The sequence below is a fragment of the Cololabis saira genome, chromosome 20 (assembly GCF_033807715.1).
Source record: "Cololabis saira isolate AMF1-May2022 chromosome 20, fColSai1.1, whole genome shotgun sequence".
NCBI lineage: Eukaryota > Metazoa > Chordata > Actinopteri > Beloniformes > Belonidae > Cololabis > Cololabis saira.
The window spans coordinates 33,476,198-33,493,732 of NC_084606.1; the positions used below are offsets into that span (position 1 = coordinate 33,476,198).

A 17,535-nucleotide genomic window follows, 5' to 3' on the forward strand; every position below is an offset into this window, starting at 1 on the left:
CCGAACTACAGGAACCTACAGGACTGTCTCAGAAAATTTGAATATTGTGATAAAGTTCTTTATTTTCTGTAATGCAATTAAAAAAAAGAAAAATGTCATATATTCTGGATTCATTACAAATCAACTGAAATATTGCAAGCCTTTTATTATTTTAACATTGCTGATTATGGTTTACAGTTTAAGATTAAGATTCCCAGAATATTCAAATTTTTTGAGATAGGATATTTGAGTTTTCTTAAACTGTAAGCCATGATCAGCAATATTAAAATAATAAAAGGCTTGCAATATTTCAGTTGATTTGTAATGAATACAGAATGTATCACATATTTTGCATTACAGAAAATAAAGGACTTTATCACAATATTCTTATTTTCTGAGACAGTCCTGTATTGTCATCTGCTCTTCATCAGACTGCTATGTCCCTTCAGACGTGTGCAGGTTGTTGAGAGATTGCATTTGATCATTTCCCAGCCAAGTAAATTAGTTGGTAATAGCTCAAATTCTATTCTACATTTCTATTGTTTCCAGAAAATTAAATGAATGAAAAAAAAAACCTCAGAGAAAACTAAAAGGTAGTCTTAGCAAGGCAAAAATATCTTCTTTCTTAGTCTATATCTGCAATGTTGAGCGGTTGTCACTTTAATGGTGTGAGAATTCTGTCACGTAAACAAACAAATCCCAGAGCTGTTAGTTTCTTCCCTTTTTCCAGCTCCCTGCTCCAGTTCCTCGGAGATCTTTGCTGTCTCTGACCACTGAGGCACGCGGCGATGGCAAACTCTTAGGAGACGCACGTGGCAGAGGGCAGCCATCGCGGGGAGATGACACGCAGCTCACCCTTCCACATCCTGCCAACAAATTATTCATAGCACTAACATTTACTTTGTTCCAACACAGTTCGGCCTTTATCCGCTGCCTCGTCTGGGAACCTCCTCTGCGTGCCGAATTAAATGTCTGAGTGAAGCACAAACGTGAATACTTTAAGTATGTAGATGCTTTTAGAGTTTTTATGCAAAGGATGAATAAAAAAAGAAAATTAGTTGAGAGCTGGACGAGGGAAAAAAATCTGCATCGTGATTGACAGTCTTAGATAAAGAAAACATTTGATCTCATAATTGAAAATTTTCTTTTCAAATAGATGAGAGCCAGACAAAGGAACTCTCTGAAATGAAATTTCAGAAGGTGAACCGGAAGATCAGCAAGCAGGGACACTTCATAATACACGAGGTCAACTCGTGCAAAAAAATGGGACAATATGTGTTTTTTTAAAACATTCATATGTGGTAAAATGATGCATCAATAAACCTCACGGTGTGGATCTGTTCCTTCGCGTCCGCTGTTGTTATAGCAGGTTGAACCGCAGGTGAAGGTTTGGCCTTTTAATTAGAAATATGTCACTCAAGTCACAAATTAAACAAGAAGTGAAAAAAAATTAAAATAAAATGAATGAATTAAGATCCAGTCAAAAGAGTCGGTTCTTCATCGTCTTTGAAGGTCTGGTGGAGGGTCGGAGTTCATCTGGTCCGTGAGCAAAAGCGCAGTTTGGAGCGTGCATGGGGCATCCCTGAGGGTGGTGGGCGTCAAACCAGCAGAGGCGAGTTTTCACGGCACCGGGGGCGATTTGCTTCCTCCGACTATCTGCTCTGCGGGACGTCTCCTCGCGCCAGTCTCTGAGGCGGACTCTCCCTCCTTCCACTGAAAGAGATTAAGTTCCAGGGTGAAACCAGGCCTTTTAAAAATAAAGTACTCCTCTCTAAATTTCCAAATAAATCTTTTCCTATATAGCAGCGGAGCAGAGGAGCTATTTCAGACATGCCGGCTCCCAGAAGTAAACAAGCTGTCTGTTCCCTGCAACCAGACCATAATAGATAAGAGTGGTAGCGTACCGAGGCTTCCAGCACTGGTTGAATCATCCGAACAGACAGTGAGACACTTTAGTCTTTGGTTTTTTTTAAGCTGCATGGGTGCAACTTCCAGGCTTCCAGTCCAGGTTTTTCTGATACCACTTTTCACTGGAAACTGCAGGAAATTAGAGACCGAGACAAAAGACCTTGAGCTGGAAGAAAGCATGACACCTAATATTATGTTTTTACTACGAAGACCTGTGGAAAAAGAGATATCCTGGTCTTTTTAATTATACTTTTTTTTTCTTTTTTTGAGTTTTTATTTCGGTCCATTTGGATACAACATAAAAAAGTCCAATATATTAAATGGCACCGAAAAGGTATAGGCTGAAGCCAAGGCTTATTATGCCTACCCTTTTATGAACCTCGACTCAGGAGGTTTTATACAAAACAAAACTAAAAATTTGGGTTCAAACTAGGGCTGTGCGATTAATCGATTTTAAATCTAAATCGGATTTATTAATCAAGACGATGTGAAAAAAAGGAAAATCGGAAAATCGATTTTCCTTTTTTGCAGCTGGCTGCATGCGTCTAAAATGAAAATTGTAAATGTTGTCACTTTACTAAACTCAAGGAGGATTTACAGTATCTTTCAATTGCACTTCATTCCCAATAGGGAAATTTGTTTGCTATTTTTATTTAAAAATAAAGATAAAATATTTGAAACAATTTATTCCATTGTGTTTTGTAGTTTTACCAAAAAAAAAAATCGAAATCGAAAATCGGGTTTTCAGAGAAAAAAAAAAAAAAAATCGGGATTTTATTTTTGTCCAAAATCGCCCAGCCCTAGTTCAAACATTGAAAAAGAATGGATATATTGGACAAGTAACAGAGGTATCTAGACAAGAAGCAAAGACAAAAAAGAACAAGGATGAAAACAAAACAAAAAACATACTATAAATTGCAAGGAGTGATAAATTAAGTAGTTCTTGGCAAGAGACTGTACAGCGCAGAGAGCAGAGGTTAAGAGTAGGGTGTGTAAAAAAAAAAAAAAAAATTTTTAACATACCAAGTTGGCTTACAGGGCACCTGGTATGATGTGGTGCTACTTCACAGACTCCTCGGCTAAACGGCTGCGGAGAGCGGCCATGCAATTTGCTACTATCATGGTATTTATTATAATATCAATGTTTTATATTTATTTAATATTTTATTTTTGAACTTATTTTTAAATTTGGTTACAGTAGTGCATAGTTTTAGTTCATTTTCTAAATTATTCCATAGCTGGACCCCCTTTGTTGATACACAGTTGCTCTTCGTATTGGTCCGTACACCCATTTTCTTAAAAATACATGAAACAGTTCTAAAGGGCTCAAGAGCATAAAAATAGATCCAGAATGCTTCAGGTACAGTTCATTAAAATGAACAGGAAGTCCCTCCTTAAAGACTTCTGCAAAGTCACACAAGCTTCTGGGTGTCCAGCGACTACCAGCATGGCTGCTCGTGGTCATGTGACCAGCTGACCTCTGCAGGCCTGTTGGTGTTTCACACAGCTCTTTTTACCCTGATGAGTCCCTCAGGAATAGTGCTGGGGATCGATTCCAATGTCAAAAATCGATTCAATTCTGATTTTTAAAGGAGCTTGAGGCTCCTTTTAAGAAATTAGACTCTCTAGCGCCACCCTTCACCACGACGGCCGTCGGGGGTACTGCAGCCAACAGCGAAGCCGGCACGGGAGAACGGGGAGAACGCGCATGCAGCGTCATGTGACGTCACATCCACAGGACAGCGCGGGAAATTCCGGTCACAATTGCAGCACATTTTGCAGCACACAGCCTGTTCAAGGCAAAGGAGAGATACACTAGAGGAATCATTCTTTTTGGTTTGGAACGCTTCATCTGACATTATTACTAGAAAACTTAAAACATATAAAAAAAAATTTCAAAAAATCGTGCCTCAATCCTGCCTCATGTTCCTTTAAGATTCAGAATCGATTATCAGGATTTGATTCGATCCGATTTGATTCTACGTCGATTTTGGTTAGTTTTATTAAAACTGTTTTTTGAGCTGCTACCTGAATTATATGACTGTAGTTATGCAACATATTAATACTAGTATTATATTATATATTTCCTTTATTTAACCAGGCAAGCAAATTAAGAACAAATTTCTTATTTTCAAGTGCAGCCTAGGGGGGTAAGGGGAGGAGGGAGCTAAGATGAAAAAGAACAAAGTTATATAAATACACAAAAAGACATTAAAAACACAATACAAAAGATAAAACAATTAATCAAGTAATTCAAACAGTCAGTATGCATGAAGGAGGACTAAAGGCAAGTGCAGGAGTCGGTTGTACTCAATAAAAGATGTAGTTTGAAGGTGGAGATGGAGGTGAGAACAGAATGTTTAAGGGTATTTTGTAAGGTGTTCCAATCAGAATATTGAGATTCAACAGCAAGTATTGGCAGCTAATGATGCTGTAAGGACCAATCACCTCCCAGAATGCTTTGCAGAAACATCGTGGGGCAGAATTATCACACAGATCCAGAGCAGCAAACAGAGTTATGGACGTATGAAATCGGTTTTATTTGTTGCCACATTCCGTTTTTATTTTTTCCATTTTCTGTGTTTTTTCGGTTTTTCATTTTTTGAGAATTTAGTTTTAGCATTTTATATTTAACCCCAAGAAACTATATAAACCAATAATAACTGAAAACTTTGATGTTTTCATACTTTTAAATATATTTAAAGGCAAAAACATGGCACCAGTTATTCTCATTTTCTCCTTCTTTGGGCATAAACATAAAAAATTCCAAAAGTTATTTGTATGAAATAAATAACTAAGAAATAAATAACTCAAATATGCCTTTCAATATCCATTTGAAGTGCAAAAAAAGAGAGGAATTGCAACAGCTCAACAGCGCATGAGTGAATTAAATGACGTGACTACTGGGATTGAAGTTCACCGGGCGAAAATGTAATAATGAAAAAAAATCGATCTTTAGACATACAAATCTATTTTTAGGAATTAATATGAGAATCGATTTAGAATCGGAAAATCGATTTTTTTCAACACAGGCCTACTCAGGAACACATTAAAACTGGACTCAAGAGTCCACCACTATCCTGCTCTGATCTGGATCTGTGACGTCATCATATTCCTGCATGCGTTACCTTTATTCTGATACCAAGCGACAGCAGGAATCTCAAAAATAGACTCTTCACTGCCATCGTAGGGTTAAATATGTTGTCGTCAGCTGGAACATATTAATCACTGCTGTTATTTAACACTGCTTTTCCGATGGGAACCTTTAGCCTGCTGTCTTCGTTAAATCCAATAGTTTTATTTAGTTTTTTGCCGTGTGTATGTGTGTGTATTCTAGTGTATTGATGACCTCAACAGAGAGCACAGCTTCTCTCCCCTGGTACCTTGTGTTTCCAGCTCATTAAATTTCGTCGTTATCGTGTCAGTCCACCCACAAGAACAAAAACACTCAAACACACATAGTTTTACCTTTTTCCTGCACTGAATATCCTCCTTCATACGTAAAGAGACTTCCACCAAGACCCAATCTGCATCTTGGTGTTTCAAGTTTCTGTTCTGCTGCTCAAACATGAAACACTACAGTTTCTTACGGTGGTTATTATTATCACATTTAATTATCTCCTGACATGTAGAGTCGGTCCCAGCGCGACCTGGAAGACTCGCCGGGAAAACCTGTTAGTGACAACATGCTTTTTGAACCTTTCTTCATCATCATCATCATCATCATCATCATCATCATCATCATCATGTGAAAACGTTTTTATTGGTTTCACGTAGAAACAGATCCGGTGTTTTAATGTTGATGTTGGTTTTGTTTCCATTTTATGCCCTTTTTTTTTTTTTTTTTTTTTTTCTTTTTTTAAATGTAAAAATATTTAATGTAAAATTAAAGCTTTTGAAATTATTTCTACTAAATCAAATCAAAGAAAATGGATAAAAATTTGTTTTTTTTTCTAATCTCATATAGAAGTTTACCGATATTTATTCATGGGGTATGAATTAATTAATGAATTAATTGTCTTTATTTCGACAAGTACAAGTTATTTTACAAAACAAAATGAAAAAATAAAATAAACATTGCTTTTGCCGAAAAGGTGCAGCTGAAGCCGAAGCTTCTACCCTTTTTCTCTCGTGATCAGCTTAAATCAGAAACATTAGCATTAATCCGTGGAAACAAACAATGCATAAGGAAGACAAAAAATAAATAAGACAAAATATAAAATTGACGTTTCAATTTTGTTTTTGTTACTTTACTTTATAGTTATAGTGTTTTATATTTATTTACAATATTTTCATTAAACATTTTCTTAAACTTGTAGATAGAACTGCACATGTTTAGGTCGTTGTCACAACTATTCCATATTTCTCTAGCCTTAATTGATGTCCATCTCTTTTTAATATTAGTTCTTGTTGTCGTCATCTCAAACATGAGTTTCCCCCTCAGGTCAGAGCGGGTTTCTTTTATTTGGAACAAATCCTGAATGCAGTTTGGAAGCAGTTTCTGCTGGGCTTTAAAGGCAAATAAAACAGTTTTCTGCTCTACTATCATGGAATTTTAGAGTATTATATTTAATAAAGAGATTATTTGTTGGTTCATAATGGTCAGAGTCAGGGTCAGGGTATAAGAATAAAAGCGCTACATGCCCCTCATCCCAACTCATGTGGACCAGGTTTAAAGGAGCATGAGGCTCCTTTTAAGAAATGAGACTCTCTAGCGCCACCCTTCACCACGAAGGCCGTTGGGGGTACTGCAGCCAACAGCGAAGCCGGCACGGGAGAACGGGGAGAACGTGCATGCAGCGTCATGTGACGTCACATCTGCAGGACAGCGCGGGAAATTCGGCCCCATAATTGCAGCACATTTTGCAGCACACAGCCTGTTCAAGGCAAAGGAGAGATACACTAGAGGAAACATTCTTTTTGGTTTGGAACGCTTCATCTGACATTATTACTAGAAAATTTAAAACGTATACACATTTTTTTCATAAATCCTGCCTCAATCCTGCCTCAAGCTCCTTTAAAGGACGTAGAGAAGTGGCCGTGCAGATACCTCTAAACACTTGATGGTTGTTCTTGAGCAGCGTCTGGAGGCCTCCACACTCTTTCTTCAGCAGCTGCAAAGTTTCCTGCTCCAGCAGCGCGGCGACGTCGCTCACAGACAGGCTGCCTGGATCAAAGAGAGCAGAGGGGGGAACTGCTGAGAAGGTATGGGAGACACAAGGAGCAGAAGAGCTCTATCGATTTCCACATTCATCAATGAATTTAACACACCGCTTCAGGCATGCACAGGAATAATTGTAATCCGCTCTGACTAAGAAAGAAGCAGCCAATAGAGTGGACGGGCTTGAGTCAATGCTGCCAGCGTATCTGAGAGCGGCACTGCCTTCGCTTGTGTCTGAAACTAGGGCTAGGGATCGATTCAAATGTCAAGAATTGATTTGATTCCGATTCTTAAGATTCAGAATCGATTATCAAGATTCGATTCGATTCCGATATTGATTTGGGTTAGTGTTATTAAAACAGTTTTTGGAGCTGTTGCATGAATTATATGACTGTAGTTATGCAAAATATTACTACTAGTATTATATTGAGATTCAACAACAAGTATTAGCAGCTAATGATGCTGTAAGGACCAATCAGCTCCCAGAATGCTGATAGAACTGCTTTCAGAAACATCATGTGGGTCAGAATTATCAAACAGATCCAGGGAGGAAACAGAGACGGATGAAATCGGTTTTATTTTTTCCCACATTCCGTTTTTATTTGTTCAATTTTCAGTATATTTTGGTTTTAAATTTTTGAGCATTTGGTTTTCAGCATTTTTTGCAAATATAACGCCAAGACAGTATATAAAGTAATGAAATATAGACAATTTATGCAATTATAACCTAACACTTTAATGTTTTCATACCTTTAAAGATATTTAAAGGCAAAAACATGGCACCAGTTATTCTTTTCCAACAAAACATTCCTTTTTTGGGGATAAACAAAAAAATAACCAAAAGTTGTAAGTTGTAAAAAAAAAAAAAAAAAAAAATACATAGGTAAATAAATAAAAAAAATAAATAAATAAATAAAAAAAAATCGATGTTTAGACATATGAATCGATTTTTAGGAATTAATATGAGAATAGATTTAGAATTGGGAAATCGATTTTTTTTCAACACAGGCCTATCTTAAACGCTCTCGGCATAAAGCGATAGATGCTGCACACACACCACTTTACAAGGGAGAGAGAGAAAAGAAAATCTCCAGTCTTTGGGTGTTTATCGGTGCTCTGAAGTGTGTTCAATTAAAGCTGCTCCAACAAGCTGCCACAAGGACCAGCATGCATTTCACCACTGCCTCTCCCAAAGGCCATTTTAGAGCATGACTCAGCGTTGTTGCCTCTTCTGCTGGAACATGGATTTTAATAGAAGAAAAAAAAAAAAAGGACAAACGGGAGACTTTCAAGTTGTCAGAAGTTCTAAGCTCCACGTTCAGCAGATTCAGCGTTCCACGTTGAACTTTGTTTCATGAGGTTTTTTTTGGTATTTGCGGCTTTGCCCTTTTCCCAGGCCAAAGAGAATTCAATCAGGGCTGACCTTTGGTCCATACGAATGACAATCCTCCTCCTCTTTCCTCTGACATATCGCACAGAGACGCACAACGCATGATACATTTGCTCCTTCTGCTCTTTCATAACTTTATTTGACCTTAATCTGCTGATACGTAAATACAGTCTTTTCACCAAATCTCTGGCGGCACCTCATGCAACCGCTGTTCAGATTACCAAATATGCAACAGTCTGTGCTTCTCATGCAAATTCAGCTATAACGGTTGCAATTTCTGAGTATTTGAACTAGGCCTGTGTTGAAAAAAATAGATTTCCCAATTCTAAATCGATTCTCATATTAATTCCTAAATATCGATTCATATGTCTAAAGATCGATTTTTTTTTAATTTTTTTTTTTTGGGGGGGGGGGTTTCTTTTATTTATTTATGTATTTTTTTTTTCATCATTACATTACAACTTTTGGTTATTTTTTGTTTATCCCCAAAAAAGGAATGTTTTGTTGGACATGTTAATAACTGGTGCCATGTTTTTGCCTTTAAATATGTTTAAAGGTATGAAAACAAAGTGTTAGGTTATAATTGCATAAATTGTCTATATTTCATTACTTTATATACTGTCTTGGGGTTACATTTGCAAAAAATGATAAAAACCAAATTCTCAAAAATTAAAAACCAAAATAGACCGAAAAAGGAACAAATAAAAACGGAATGTGGGAAAAAATAAAAGCGATTTCATCCGTCTCTGTTTCCTCCCTGGATCTGTTTGGTAATTCTGACCCACATGATGTTTCTGAAAGCAGTTCTATCAGCATTCTGGGAGCTGATTGGTCCTTACAGCATCATTAGCTGCCAATACTTGATGTTTAATCTCAATAAAATACTAGTAGTAATATTTTGCATAACTACAGTCATATAATTCATGCAACAGCTCAAAAAACAGTTTTAATAACACTAACCCAAATCAATATCAGAATTGAATCGAATCAAATCAAATCTTGATAATCGATTCTGAATCTTAAGAATCGGAATCAAATCGATTCTTGACATTTGAATCGATCCCCAGCCCTAGTTTGAACAACAACATCTAAGCTATGAAGGTTTTCGTATTGTGTAAAAAAAATTGATTCTCTGCTACTGGAAACCATCGGAAAACAACAACATATTGTCCACTTAAATGCATCCTAATTTTAGTTGGTCATTGCTGAGATAATCCCTGAAATAATCAACACACTCCCACATTCACAGACAGTAAAGCCAAAGCAGAGCAGTCCTGTGCTAACGAGTGTGAAACTGGGCAGACTTCCATCCCAGCGCTCAGACGCCAGGGAGCTCCAGGCTTTAATATAATATCAATACACTGTTTAGAGCTGCCCTTTACTGCTTAGGATGTAAATGGAGATTAATGACACGGGCCGGTTCTACGGCAGGAGACGTTGCTGGGACTGGGACCAGGTGCAGACGATCATTAATGGCTGGGCTTAATTGCTCACATGGACCCGTTTAAGGTCGAATGTCCCTCGGGCAAAAGAAGGCCAGCAATGATTGTACATTTTGTGGGAGATTATTTTTCGACGCTTAAGCCGATCCACATAAAAAATAAAAAATAAAAAAGCTCAAGAGCACAAAATTGAATGATCTGACAACTAAATAGAAATGGAAGTTAAAATGACCTTCAGCTACAAAAGCTTCAGGTGAAATGAGGTTTGGAAATTTTAGACCATTTTCCAAATTGCGTCCATAAACTGGAAAGATGTTGAACATTAAAGTAATGCTATGTACAAACAAGTGGGATATTCACAGGTGGTTTAACCCGTTGATCCCTGACAAATGAAATAAAACACAGAAAAAATGTTTTAAATAGAAATGTTAATTATAAATGCAAGGCAAGGCAAGGTCGCCTCTTTACGGAAGAGTATTAGGGCCATGCTGATGCAGGAGAAAAAAATATTTCAGAGGGGAAGATTTTTAATTGTGCATTTCGAGAAAAAAGTCGAAATGTCGAGAAAAAAGTCGAAATGTTGAGATTAATGTTGAAGTAAAATTTCGAGAAAAAAGTCGAAATGTTGAGAAAAAAGTCGAAATGTCGAGAAAAAAGTCGAAATGTTGAGATTAATGTTGAAGTACAATTTCGAGAAAAAAGTCGAAATGTCGAGAAAAAAGTCAAAATGTCGAGATTAATGTTGAAGTACAATTTCGAGAAAAAAGTCGAAATGGTGAGAAAAAAGTCGAAATGTCGAGAAAAAAGTCAAAATTTCGAGAAAAAAGTCGAAATGTCGAGATTAATGTTGAAGTACAATTTCGAGAAAAAAGTCGAAATGTCGAGAAAAAAGTCGAAATGTCGAGAAAAAAGTCAAAATTTCGTGAATAAAGTTGAAATGTTGAGAAAAAAGGCAGAATTTTTTTATTGTTGAAATTTTATTTCGACATTTTGACTTTTTTCTCGACATTTCAACTTTTATTCGAAGTGCACAATAAAAAGAAAATCTTCCCCTCTCAAATATCTTTTCTCCTGCATGGCCCTGATACTCTTCTGTACCTCTTCCATCACTCTGTACATATTTCTGGAGGTGTGATTCTTATCTTATATGAGCTAGAGGAAGGAACTGAGCAATTAGGTTGTGTATTTTCAAAATTCCCACGCATCACCAACTCTTTCCTTTTTTGATTAGGACTGTAACTAAAGACATGCACACAAGATTATACCTACATGCTGCCATGAATAAGCTCTAATTACCTCACCCCGTCACTCTCCAAGCATATATTAACTATGTTAAAAGGAGATATACAGTATAATGCCAATGTTTTAAAAGATGAACACAATTTTCGGACATTTAAAAAATATCCTAAAACCAGCTAATATTCAATTTTAAAGCACATCTTTAGTTCAGTTTTCTGAAACACCTTTTGTTGGTCAACAGTCAATGCACAGAGTTAGCATTTAGTGATGCAGAAAGAACAGCCTGCTTAATATTCACCTTTAATTCTGAGCATGAATACATAACAACGTGAGCCCGGCCAGTGCTGCATGCATTAATTAGTAACTCTCTTCAAAGTTACAGTAGGCAGCATGTGATTCACACATCATTTGTGAGGCTCGTTCCAAGTTTAGTTCTCTGAAATCACCTGATATAAACAGCATCACGGCTGGGTATCATTTTTAAGACACCGTTTCCTACGAAATACTCAAAGACGCTTCAAGAGATATAAACTTGGGGGGGCGTCTATTTCCAAAATGTGCCAGACTGCTTAAAAAAAACAGTTTGATGAAGACCACAGGCGTTATGTAACATAGTCTAAGAGGGGAAACCGTTACTAAAATTAGTATTAAAGTAAGACTGTAAAAGCTATACACATTTCTGACATGCTAAGAGACTAAAAGAGGTCAGTGAGATGAACATATAGTATACAACAAATCATTCTGATCATTTGATCAATTCCTGTTGAAGGCAACACATGCTGCATGTATCTATATTAGTTATAACTGGGGGGAGATTTTTTTTCATTATGCACTTCGAGACAAAAGTCAAAATGTCGAGAAAAAAGTCGAAATTTCGAGAAAAATGTTGAAATGTCAAGATTAATGTTGAAATACAATCTTGAGAAAACAGTCAAAATGTCGAGAAAAAAGTCAAAATGTTGAGAAAAAAGTCAAAATGTTGAGAAAAAAGTCAAAATGTTGAGAAAAAAGTCGAAATGTTGAGATTAATGTTGAAGTACAATCTCGAGAAAAAAGTTGAAATGTTGACAAAAAAGTCGAAATGTCGAGAAAAAAGTCAAAAATTTTCGAAATAAAAGTCGAAATGTCGAGATTAAAAAGGAAAGGAAAAAGGAAGAAAAAAAGGGAAAAAGAAGAAAAAAAGAAGAAAAAAAGGAAAAAAGAAAAAGGAAAAAAAAGAAAAAAAGGAAAAAAAAGGTCAAACATTTTTGAAAAAGCTCCAGGAGCCACTAGGGCGGCGCTAGAGAGCCGCATGCGGCTCTAGAGCCGCGGGTTGATGACCCCTGTTCTAAACTAATAGAAACATTGTGTATATCATATGACATTAACGCCAATAAACTGACCTCAATGATTAAAACTGGATCTTTAAAGTATCAATTCCTCATGTGGAGAAATCTATAAATCCAAGAGCAGAAGAGTAAAATCCACAGGTTCATATGAGCAATGGCGTGTTTTTTTTATTTACTGCAGACACTGGTTTGTTCCTGTTAGTTTAGTGTGCCGTGTTTTATTTGTACTAGAAAAATGAAATAAGAAAAAAGTTTGAACTTGGACCAACACCAGAAGGCCGTACAACCAATTACATGAAATATGGAAAACACATCAAACAAGATACGGCGAGTCTTTAAAGACCCTATTCCATAAAAACTGAATTTACTCTTTGCTCTCACACATTAGATAACTGGTGGAATACCTCGATACAAATGCATACTCATACATAAATCATAGAGACAGTGGTGCATTATTCATCCCGTCATCCCTACACTCACCGTCCTCCTCCGTTCCCTCTCTCTCTCTCTCATATTCTCTGTTTCATTTCAGAGCTGGCACCATGACGGAGAATCTTCTGTTTTAATCAGAGTCCTTGCCATCTCTGTGTTAATATAAAAGTGTGTGCGTGTCGGGGAGGGGGGGGGGGTTAACAAAGGTGGCATGTGGGCGGTGTGTGAGGGGAACTTTGTGTGTGGCAGCCTTTGAACCGTGCAGAGCTGGGAGAGTCAGCCGGAGGGCGAGCCACGCGGTTCAAAGTGGCGTCGCTGGGTTCCAGGAGGGGCCGCTGACAGATGCTGCGGCGGGACAGGTGGGTGACGAGAGAGTGGAGGGGTTACGCCGGGTAATGAAGGGGAGGGATTAGATGAGAGGAGAGAAGCTGCCACAAGGCAGCTAAAAATATATTTTAAGGTGCTGACAGAAAATGTGAGGAGAGATCCAGTTTTTTTTTTTGTGGTGAGAGGTTACATCTATACCTCCCCCCGCACAGGAAAAACCCACCAACAACAATATCTGATCAAATCCATCCATCTTTATTCAGGGCCACACGGGTCTGCTGGAGCTCTGCTTTGCTGTGTGGTAGGGATGGGCGGTATGGACTAAAAAATGTATCACGATCATTTCTGGCATTTATCCCGATAACGATAAAAATGACGATAAAAAAAATACCAATTCAACTCCACCTTTTCAACTATAAATCTATCACCACATTCAGTCTTTGGAGCCAAAACACTGCTCTAAAAGATACTAAATACTACTAAACTACACCAATTATATTGATCTTCCTTCCTTCCTTCCTTCCTTCCTTCCTTTCTTTCTGTCTCCTTCCTTCCTTTCTTCCTTCCTTCCTTTCTTTCTTTCTGTCTCCTTCCTTCCTTCCTTCCTTCCTTTCTTTCTTTCTGTCTCCTTCCTTCCTTCCTTCCTTCCTTCCTTCCTTCCTTCCTTCCTTCCTTCCTTCCTTCCTTTCTTTCTGTCTCCTTCCTTCCTTCCTTCCTTTCTTCCTTCCTTTCTTTCTTTCTGTCTCCTTCCTTCCTTTCTTTCTGTCTCCTTCCTTCCTTCCTTCCTTCCTTTCTTTCTGTCTCCTTCCTTCCTTCCTTCCTTCCTTTCTTTCTGTCGCCTTCCTTCCTTCCTTCCTTCCTTCCTTCCTTCCTTCCTTCCTTCCTTCCTTCCTTCCTTCCTTCCTTCCTTCCTTCCTTCCTTCCTTCCTTCCTTCCTTCCTTCCTTCCTTCCTTCCTTCCTTCCTTCCTTCCTTCCTTCCTTCCTTCCTTCCTTCCTTCCTTCCTTCCTTCCTTCCTTCCTTCCTTCACGTACGTTGTGCGTGGATTTAACGCAGAACTATAAATCAGTTTTACACAAAAACATCATCAATGGGATTTTATCATTTTTACCACGAGATGACAAATTCTTACCGTGGGGAATTTTTTTGACGGTTTATCGTGAACGGTAAAATATCACCCATTCCTACTGTGTGGTCAACACTAATCCCAAAAAATAAAACTACTTTATTTTTCTCAGAGTCAGAAACAGATAATCATGTGGGCTGCAACGATTCGTCGACGTTGTCGACAAAAATCGATAATCAAAATTGTCGACAATGAATTCCATTGTCGAGCATAGTCGCCAGACGTGTTTTTCCAACGGAGTGAGGCGTCTTACTTCAATACAATCTGTCGAGTCGCGCATGCACGGCAGCGTCTGAGCGCAGCTGCGGGTAATAAAACTTTGATAAAAAATAAATAAAAAGTTTGGGGGCATTTTAGCCTCGATACGGTGAATAAAAAGATGACTTGCAAGGTTTGCAAAGCCGACGTTGCTTTTCACGGGAGCACGTCAGTAATGCATTTGAAGAGAAAGCACGTCGGAGTGTTGAACGAAACGGACTCGCCTTTAGTAAGATATTAAGCGTATTTTGGCTTTAAAAGAAAGCTTTAACGTTATGCCTGACAAAGTATTAAATTAAGTCAGATATTTGGAGAAACTGCGTTTAGTGTCTGTGGAGCATCTTGGAAGAGAGACGCACGGGACCGCAGTCAGTCAGAAACATTCTCTCCCTCCACAGCAATGTAATACCCAAGCGATTCATTTATTAAATTAATTTGTTTCATTCTAAACTTTGTTTATTTTATGTTATTTATTAGTATTATTTGAGCCACTCACAGCCTACTCGTTACTATAACCTCAATCACATAATTGATGCAGCGCGAAAGGCGAAAAAAGGCTTGTGTGATGATGACAATGAAGGATTTGCATCTAACTTTCAGTCAGGTGCCTATGAACTGTCAATTATCCATCAAATCCACAATGATCATGTTAACATTAAATCAGATAGATTTGTCTGGACTTTTCTCTTGCGGGACGGGAGAAGACACTAAATCAATGCATCTTTATTGTGCGCCGTGCAGGCATGAATTCATGAGTTTTGCGGGAGGGGCGGGAGTGGAACGCACACGTTGCAGGCGGTAACGGTCAGAAATGCAGCGGGAGCAGGATGAAGAAACCAGTCCCGCTATAGCAGGGCTCTAGTGCCATCTTTCTGGTGTTTATTATAATTTGCCACATAATTAAAGCAACCTCATACTAAATTTTTAAAAAAATGACTAATTATCCGATTAGTCGACTAATCGTTTCAATAGTCGGTGACTAGTCGACTATTAAAATAGTCGCTAGTTGCAGCCCTATGTGAGTGACATGATCAATTCATCAAAACAAATGTTTCCATCCAGCATTACGCACACTATTTGGCCATTTCTTTAACCATTGTAGATTAAACTCAAAAGTCTGTATGAAAAAAACTAAAAGAAAGTGGAACACAACCACTTTAACAACCCACACGTTTCTGTCACCAAAGAGGCAGCTTTTCTTTCCCTCCCTCATATTTCCTGTTGTAATACTTTCACTTTGAAACTGCATGAGTGGCCAGGGCTGGTCACTTTACGCCAACGCAACCACACAAAATCCTCCACTCTATGAGTTATAGATAAACAGACAGGATAGCGCCTGTTAATACAGAAAAGTAATGCTCGTCACCTTAAATAAACCACTTTACCGCGACAATAATAATGAAAAGGTTTCATATGTTGAACAAAATTGCAAACATTTCAAAGAGGTGAGGACAACTTGCCTTGTGTTGGTATAAACTGTACATTTCTTCTTATCATTCTAGACCAGGGGTCAGCAACCCAAAATGTTGAAAGAGCCATAATGGACCAAAAACACAAAAAACAAATATGTCTGGAGCCGTCTTGTATAAGCCTTAGAAGGAAGGCAACACATGCTGCATGTAGCTATATTAGTTATAACTGGGGGGAGATTTTTTTTCGTTATGCACTTCAAGAAAAAAGTCGAAATGTCCAGAAAAAAGTCGAAATGTCAAGATTAATGTTGAAGTACAATCTTGAGACAAAAGTCGAAATGTTGAGAAAAAAGTCAAAATTTCGAGAAAAAAGTCGAAATGTCGAGATTAATGTTGAAGTACAATCTCGAGAAAAAAGTTGAAATGTCGAGGAAAAAGTCGAAATGTCGAGAAAAAAGTCAAAAATCTTCGAGAAAAAAGTCGAAATGTCAAGATTAAAAAGGAAAGGAAAAAGGAAGAAAAAGAGGAAAAAAAGGAAAAAAAGAAAAAAGGGAAAAAAGAAGAAAAAAAGGAAAAAAAGAAAAAGGAAAAAAAAAAGGTCAAACATTTTTGAAAAAGCTCCAGGAGCCACTAGGGCGGCGCTGAAGAACCGCATGCGGCTCAAGAGCCGCAGGTTGAAGACCCCTGTTCTAAACTAATAGAAACATTGTGTATATCATATGACATTAACGCCAATAAACTGACCTCAATGATTAAAACTGGATCTTTAAAGTAGCATCTGATTTCAAATTACAGTGCAGCTACGTTAGAATTCAGAAATCCCCAATGTGGCGAAGGATAAAAGTTGATTACTACACTTCACAGACAATGCATCCAATGTTGGATTTGATCCCAACCCATTTATCATTTTATCAGAGACTTGAAGCTTGTTTTTCTCCCCCCATCTTTGATATTTTGCTGTTCTTGTGCTGCAGTTTTACCTCCGTGGTTCCAGTCCGTGCAGGACGGCGGTGCGTCCGCCAGTCCCAGCAGAACGTTAGCGACCTGTAGCACCACCCCGTCCACAAGGTCCCGCGGGAGAGCGGCGCAGTTTCTAACCACTTCCACCTTCTCTCTGGGCTGGAACCCGGATCCCCACGTTCTCCCATGGGGGCTGTCACAGTCTGCGTTCCCATGGCAACCGTTGCCCTCATTTGAGATGTCTGAGCTGTGAACCGTGACCCCGGAGGAGGTTTGACGGCTCTGGATGTAACGATCTCTCCGCTGCTCGGTCTCCACCTCACTGGAGGGCTCGTAGTTCCTGGACCGTCCCACCAGACACACCTGCAGGAAGAAGAGCTCAACAATAAATCTGTAGAACTTATTTTTTAACATTACCGTCATTTCTTTTATGCAAATATTTTATAAACAAAGGTGTCAAAAGTATTCATATTCATTACTCAGGTAGAAGTATAGATACTAGAGTTTAAAAATACTCCTGTAGAAGTTGAAGTATCAACTCAAGTTTTTTACTCAAGTAAAAGTATAAAAGTAC

At 38.1% G+C, this 17,535-nt stretch overlaps 1 protein-coding gene across 1 annotated transcript in view; it reads right to left on the reverse strand.

Moving 5' to 3' along the window:
• Positions 1 to 392: 392 nt before the first annotated feature.
• The window catches only part of trmt44 (tRNA methyltransferase 44 homolog), a 37,901-nt gene continuing 20,758 nt past the window's right edge, over positions 393 to 17,535 (reverse strand). The window contains exons 9-11 of the mRNA XM_061709624.1: positions 16,982 to 17,324; positions 6,938 to 7,054; positions 393 to 1,692 (exon numbers count right to left, since the gene is read on the reverse strand). Coding sequence (XP_061565608.1) covers positions 1,460 to 1,692; positions 6,938 to 7,054; positions 16,982 to 17,324 — 693 coding nt within the window. The 3' untranslated portion in view covers positions 393 to 1,459. The remainder of the gene's footprint in view (positions 1,693 to 6,937; positions 7,055 to 16,981; positions 17,325 to 17,535) is intronic.